A 7,203-nucleotide genomic window follows, 5' to 3' on the forward strand; every position below is an offset into this window, starting at 1 on the left:
AGTGCCTTTCAGCACCGCACTGCTGAATGTAAGTGAATTGTTCATCTTCTGATTGTTTTTCAAACAGGCTTTTGTACTTACCATGTTAGCATGGTAAATAAGTGACAATTCAACATGAAGCTGAAACAAGCACACAGTCAGATTTACCCAGAAATCACAGCAGGTGCGTGAGTGAGTGAGAGGTGGTGGACAGGTCTGATGCAGTACTTACGGCATCTCAGCAGGGACAAACATTTGAACAGAAACAAAATGCTGCAGAGCTGCTCTGCCTCTGTCTCCTAGCAACAGCAGCTTCCCAGAATCAGCATCATCCACTGCTGCTCAGAGGACCAGGACCAAGATCAGGACCAGGACAGACCCGAGAGCCTGGACTGGATAAATACAATGACAGAGACAGGTTAGTGAGACAGGCATATAGAGACAGACTCAGGTATGCAAACTGTCTCTCTGAGTCAGGTTTAGAGAGACAGACAGACAGGTAGTGTGTGGTATTGTCAATGTTGTCAGTGGGAGTAACCTGTCTCTCTATCTCTGTCTGTCTCTCTGTTAAAGGAGATTAATTTACTGTGAACATCACTGCAGAATGACCGGGGGATGGAGGGAGGAGGGGGAGGAGAGACGGGGGGGGACAGAGTAAATGACAGGAGGAGACGAGGATACATCGGAGCATCAGGATGAAAACATGAAGCGATAGTGAGACCAAACCATTTGTTTTATTCTGTTATGTTCTGATCTGTTACTTCTAATCTGTTGGTTCTGTTCTGATCTGTTAGCTCAGATCTGTTCTGTTCTGTTCTGTTAGTTCTGATCTGTTAGTTCTGTTCTGATCTGTTTGCTCAGATCTGTTCTGATCTGTTGGTGGTTCTGTTCTGTTCTGTTCTGTTGTTTTGGTTCGGTTCTGTTCTGATCTGTTGTTTTTTTTGGTTCTGATCAGTATTGATAATCACGGTGGGGGAGGTACAGATGTGAGTCAGACAGTACAATGCTGTGAGACTCTCCTATGGAGGAGCAGCAGTGTATGCTGGGAGACATAGTCCATTAATGTAGTTTATTGCTGTGGTGTTGTGTCTCTCAAAGGTTGTTTTGTGTGTCTTTATGGTTGTTTTGTGTGTCTTGGTGATGACTTTGGGTTTTGTTGTGTATATGAGGAGGTCATATTAATGGGTCAGTGTGTCTCATCCAATTTAAAGTTGAAGATAAATAATAATAAATAATGTTACTAAATTACACAAGAAAACGAAACAGATAATCACAAGATGACCTTCTTGTCTCTCTCTCTACCTACCCTTTTGTCTGACAGGAAGCTAGTGACTGAGTACAGGTGAGGTGGTGGGCGGGGCTTAGCCTGCAGACCACCACTCGTTTGGTGGGTGGTAATGATCGCGACCGGTGGTCTCCTGCGGATCAATGCGCGGCGTCAGGACTCACTGAGATCCAAAACACATAAAGCACAAACTCAAAAGAGGAAGAACAAGAAGAAGAGGTAACACACAAACATACCATCTGACTTCAGGGGTGAAGTAACCTGTCAGTGTGTGATGATGTCACTTCCTGCCCCCTCAGGAGGAGTGAGGTGGTGGTGGTGAAGGGGAAGTTGAAACTGATTTCAGTCTCGGGTCTGGTGGCAGCACTCGGCATCCTGGTCCTACTAGTGGGCGTGGTCATGGCAGCTCTGGGCTACTGGCCTCGAGACGGACTGTTCTTCAGCGTTCAACCACAGAGGGATGCCACCATGACAGTGTCATTCAGCAGCTCCACTCCCACACCTGCTCAGGTGAGACCCACACAGGGCCAGGGTCTACCTATCTAAGCTGGGTAGCAGGTGGCAGGACAACATGTCAGGGGGCAGAAGAACATGTCAGAGCAAGGAGAACATGTCAGGGGGCAGGACAACATGTCAGGAGGCAGGAGAACATGTCAGAGCCAGGAGAACATGTCAGGGGGGAGGACAACATGTCAGGAGGCAGGAGAACATGTTGGGGCAAGAGAACATGTCAGGGACCAGGAGAACATCTCAGGGGGCAGGGCAACATGTCAGGAGGCAGGAGAACATGTTGGGGGCAAGAGAACATGTCAGGGGGCAGGGCAACATGTCAGGAGGCAGGAGAACATGTTGGGGGCAAGAGAACATGTCAGGGACCAGGAGAACATCTCAGGAGGCAGGACAACATGGAGGCGAGGCTCAGTGATTTAGAGGCATGGTACCGCACAACCAAACAGTCAGTACTCTCTTTCTACAGACTTAGTTACTTTCCACTTACGTAACGTCGCCAAAATCAGACGAATCGTGTCTCAAGTGGATGCAGTAAAATTAGTTCATGCATTTGCTACTTCTTCTATGATGCTGGGTTCCTTGTGGTTCCTATAGTTTCCAAAAGTAGATTGGGAGCCAGAGCTTTCTGCTATCAGGCTCCTCTTCTGTGGAACAAACTACCATTCTGGGTTCAGGAGGCAGACACGGTCAACACCTTTAAGAGTAGACTGAAGACTTTCCTTTTTGATAGAGCTTATAGTTAGTGCTGGCTCAGGTCATCCCTTAGTTATGCTGCCATAGGATTAGACTGCAGGGGGACTCCATCTCTCCCTCCCTCCCTGCCTCTCTCTCTCTCTCTCTCTCTCTGTCTCTCTATCTCTATCACAGGTTCCACTGCTACTGTAATCATTTTATCATTCATAGTAATTCATTGTCATTGTAATTGTACAATATGTTTGTGTTGATTTGTTCTGTACACGTGACATCTATTGCACGTCTGTCCGTCCTGGGAAAGGGATCCCTCCTCTGTGGCTCTTCCTGAGGTTTCTTCCACCTTTTTTCCCTGTTAAAGGTTTTTTGTGGGCAAGTTTTTTCTCCTAGGGTCTAATGGCAGAGGGTGTCACTCCCTGTACAGATTGTAAAGCACTCAACAAAATGTGTTTTGTGAATTTGGGCTATACAAATAAAATTTGATTTTATTTGATTTTATTTGACAACATGTCAGGAGCCATGAAAACATGTCAGGGGCAGAAGAACATCTCAGGGGGCAGGAGAACATGTCAGGGACTAGGAGAACATGTCAAGGGGCAGGAGAACATGTCAGGGACTAGAAGAACATGTCAAGGGGCAGGAGAATATGATCATTTAGGAAATGTATTGCCTTTGAGGGCAGGATGAAGATTTTGTTGAACTGACTTTATCCAGGGAGAAGAGATGGGAGAGGAACTGGGGCGATATGAAGGAGATGACCTCAGGGGAGGAGGTGATGAAGACAGAGGAGGTGGTATTGATGAAGATGGTGGAGGTGGTGATGGGTTTAACAGGACAGAAGTCATCAATGGGACAACCCATCAGCTTCCACAAGGTTTTCTGGAGGATTTTCTGAACAGGTAAATAATCTTTTGTCACTCTGCTGTTGGTGTAATCTAAGAGGGGTAAGTTTAACCCAACTCCTGCAGGGGGTTCTATAATCCTGGAGGTGTTTCTATAGTCCTGTAGGGCAATAAGCAATGAAGCAATAAGGCATCTTCTATATGAACAAATGAAAACATGAAATCAACTGTTTCCTTACAGCTCATTAACTGCTTGTTCATTAAATTGTCACATTACTTGTCTTTCAGGCTGTTGAATGGGGGAAAGAGAACACCTAAAGGACGAGTCCAGGCCTTCAATTTCGTCTTTTAACATTGTACCTTTTAATGTTTGAACGCCCACCGACTGATAGAACATGAACATGAATGTGTGATGATTTAAACAGGAAGTCTCATGGCGATCATGATGTACTCAGACAGAAAGGTTTTAGTAGGACTCATCTCCATGGCATGAGACTCACCAAGACCCAGGTCTGTCCACATTGGACATGCTGAGTTTTGTTCAAGTAAAAGCCAGATGGCTATAGTCCTGTATGTGTTTCTATAGTCCTGTATGTGTTTCTATAGTCCTGTAGAGCGTTCTATAGTCCTGTATGTGTTTCTGTAGTCCTGTATGTGTTTCTTTAGTCCCGTAGAGTGTTCTATAGTCCTGTAGGGGATTCTATAGTCCTGTATGTGTTTCTATAGTCCCGTAGAGTGTTCTATAGTCCTGTAGGGGATTCTATAGTCCTGTAAGGGGATTCTATAGTCCTGTATGTGTTTCTATAGTCCCGGAGAGTGTTCTATAGTCCTGTAGGGGATTCTATAGTCCTGTAGGGGGATTCTATTGTCCTGTAGGGGGTTCTATAGTCCTGTAGGGGGTTCTGGGTTCTATAGTCCTGTACAGTGTTCTATAGTTCTGTAGGTGGTTCTATAGTCCTGTATGATGTTCTATAGTCCTGTACGATATTCCATAGTCCTGTATGATGTTCTATAGTTATGTAGGTGGTTATATAGTCCTGTACGATATTCCATAGTCCTGTACAGTGTTCTATAGTTCTGTAGGTGGTTCTATAGTCATGATGTTCTATAGTTATGTAGGTGGTTCCATAGTCCTATATAATGTTCTATAGTCATGGAGGGGGATATTTTAGGAGCTTCTAGTCTTTTCTTCAGGTTGTTTTAGATTTTTGTGGCAATTGAAGCATCTTTTAAGAGGTTGTTGTTGTCATTGAGGTAGTTCTTCTAGTCCCTGAAGATGTTCTGGTGGTTCTTTAGGATGTTTACTTGGTTATTTTGGAGGATCTAACGGTCCTGTTTAAAAGAGACAACTTTTATATGGTTCTAAGTGGTTCTATAGGAGGTTGCAATGATCTTTTACAAGGATCTGGATCACTTTGGTTTTACTATCTGTATAACTGTACTAACTGTATACTATCTGCAGGTATCTGTTCTGTGATTGGCTGTGTTAAATGTCTCTGCAGGCAGGTATCTGTTCTCTGATTAGCTGTGGTAAATGGTTCTGCAGGTATCTGTTCTCTGATTGGCTGTGGTAAATGTCTCTGCAGGTATCTGTACTCTGATAGGCTAAAGGTCTTCGGCCCTCTCATCATGGGCATTGGGATCTTCCTGTTCATCTGTGCGAACGCTGTCCTGCATGAGAACCGTGACAAGAAGACAAAAGTCATCAACCTACGGGACATTTACTCTACCGTCATCGACCTCCACAGCCTCCGAAAACCCAACACCTCCTCTGTCCGCCGCTCCTCGATCAGTCCCCTCAACGGCCTTGTTAACTACGTCCAATCAAAGAGCCTGGAAACCAAACCCAGGGCGTACCCTGCATCACTACTGAACAGGAGGGAGGGAGGGGGAGGAGGTGGGCCGTTGTCTAGACAACTGTTCCCTGGCAGCAGCAGAGCAGGAGGAGGCGGAGGCAGTGATGGAAGAGGAGGAGACACAGTGTTCAGTATCTATCAGGATCAACCAGACACTCCTTCACTCTCTTCTTTCTCACACAGACTCTCCCTACCCCCCAGCTTGAGCCCCCCTCACCTTTTCACCCACTGGACGCCCCTGCAGAAGGTCAGCTCCTTCACCCTACCCCTCCGCCACTCGCGGCCTCCAGCTCCCCGCAGGAGGCACTCTGCTCGGGCTGGGACAGGCTGGTGTTGGGAGGGGGGTCAGGGAGGACAGGAGGAGAGAAGGAGTAAAGGGAGAGGCCACAAACAAGAGAAGGAAGAGGAGGTGTTTGCATGTCCACCACCTCCTCTGAGCTCCTCCACTCCCCCCGTGCTCAGACCCCTTCAAGGTTCATCAGCAGCTTCCTGCAGCACCTGCAGTCTCCACCAGGAGGCACCAGGAGGCTCCCAGGCCCTGCTCCTCCTCTCCTCCTCCTCCCTTACCCCCTCCCATCTTTCGCTCTCCTCCCTGTCTTACCTCCTGTCCTCCTCTCCATCCACTCTGCCTCCCCCCTGCAGGAGGAAGAGCCTGCCGACCACCAGCAGCACGACAGGTTACAGTAAGCTGATGCACGGAGAGGATGAACCATTTGAGTCGTCACATCATGTAACATCACAAGGCAGGGAAATGACATCACACAAGATGTACTCCAACAAGGAGAAGCTGAGGATGATCTCACAGGTGGGTTCTGGTCTGAGGCAGGAGGAGGAGGGCTGAGGAGACAGGACAACCAATCAGGCACAACTCTGAAGTCATGTGACTTTTTAATGACATCAGCATGACATCAGGAAGTGATGCGTTCATGTGTCACATTAAAACATTTTGCTGAGAGCAATAAGGCGTCTTCCAGATGAACAAATGACAGCACAACATGAAATTAACTGTTTCCTTCCAGCTCGTTAATTGACTGCCTGTTCATTAAATCAACACGTGATTCATCTTTCAGGTTGTTGAGTGGGGAAAGGGGAACACCTGGAGGATGAGTCCAGATCTTTAGTTTGTTCTTCTTTCCCTTTTAACTTTTGAACACCCACCAACTGACAGAACGTGAACATGAATGTGTGATGATTTAAACAGGAAGTCTGTTTAATGGCGAGATGATGTACTCAGACAGAAACATTTTCATAGGACTTGTCTCCATGGCACGAGATTCACCAAGACCCTGGTCCATCCACACTGGACATGCTGAGCTTTGTTCAAGAAAGCTGGATGGCTAGTACACTACACACCCACTGCCCCTCCTGTTCGATACGGAGTTATCACAAATATCAAAGGAATAGGGCGGTCGGTAGCATAGTGGGTCAAGCGGCCACCCCGTGTGTGGAGGCTATAGTCCTCGCTGCAGCTGGCCCTGGTTCGAATCCCCCATTGGACGGCTAATTTACTGCATGTCACTCCCCCTCTCTCTGCCCCCTGCTTCTTGTCTATCTTCAGCTGTACTATCAATAAAGACATAAAAGGCCCAAAAAATAATCTTTAAAATATCAAAGGAATTTAAACTATTGACTCAGACGTTCACCATCTAAAGGGACATGCACATGGACCTGCATTTGTTGAACAGCCAATAAAAACACCCACTCTCTGATATAAGCCGTGATTGCCCAAAAGTCTTCATCACATCAAGCAGTTAAAAGGTGACATATAAAACATTATCATCAGCATTACAATGTGGAGAACAATCTAGAGCTGCAGTGATGAAGTTTCTGTATATGGTGAAAAAAAAAACATATAAAGAGCAGTACATTTAGTGATGAAATGATCTGATATCATTTCAAGAAACTGGTGAAGCTTCACCAACCTTTTTTTAAAACTGGATATAAAGGCATCCATGTTTCCCTGTAATAATCAGATTTTTCTCTCACAATAAATTAGATTCTCTTGAACAAATTATTTATTTATACTTATTGGCTTTTGTTC

The 7,203-nt window shown here is 45.9% G+C and overlaps 1 protein-coding gene across 3 annotated transcripts; it reads left to right on the forward strand.

Annotated features, from left to right (window-relative positions):
- The first annotated feature begins 205 nt into the window (after nt 1-205).
- tmem200ca (transmembrane protein 200C, genome duplicate a) lies at nt 206-6,631 on the forward strand. 3 transcript variants are annotated; one of them, XM_019258772.2, is made up of 5 exons: nt 206-397; nt 1,301-1,483; nt 1,564-1,774; nt 3,179-3,363; nt 4,893-6,631. In XM_019258772.2, the coding sequence occupies exons 2-5, from the start codon at nt 1,377-1,379 to the stop codon at nt 6,001-6,003; spliced, it is 1,614 nt and encodes a 537-aa protein (XP_019114317.2). In that variant the 5' UTR covers nt 206-397; nt 1,301-1,376; the 3' UTR covers nt 6,004-6,631. The 3 variants fall into 3 exon arrangements, with proteins under 3 accessions (XP_019114317.2, XP_019114318.2, XP_019114319.2); XM_019258773.2 differs by lacking the exon at nt 206-397 and adding an exon at nt 561-693; XM_019258774.2 differs by lacking the exon at nt 206-397 and having other exon boundaries at nt 851-1,483.
- The last annotated feature ends 572 nt before the right edge of the window (nt 6,632-7,203 follow it).

The sequence above is a fragment of the Larimichthys crocea genome, chromosome VIII (genome assembly GCF_000972845.2).
Source record: "Larimichthys crocea isolate SSNF chromosome VIII, L_crocea_2.0, whole genome shotgun sequence".
NCBI classification, from domain to species: Eukaryota; Metazoa; Chordata; class Actinopteri; family Sciaenidae; genus Larimichthys; species Larimichthys crocea.

What these genes read in the sequence shown, in the direction of transcription:
- tmem200ca (XM_019258772.2), top strand. Translation starts at nt 1,377, where the DNA reads ATGATCGCGACCGGTGGTCTCCTGCGGATCAATGCGCGGCGTCAGGAC. An exon ending in AGGAAGAACAAGAAGAAGAG is followed by an intron (nt 1,484 to 1,563) that starts GTAACACACAAA and finishes CTGCCCCCTCAG; the next exon opens with GAGGAGTGAGGTGGTGGTGG. An exon ending in CCACTCCCACACCTGCTCAG is followed by an intron (nt 1,775 to 3,178) that starts GTGAGACCCACA and finishes GACTTTATCCAG; the next exon opens with GGAGAAGAGATGGGAGAGGA.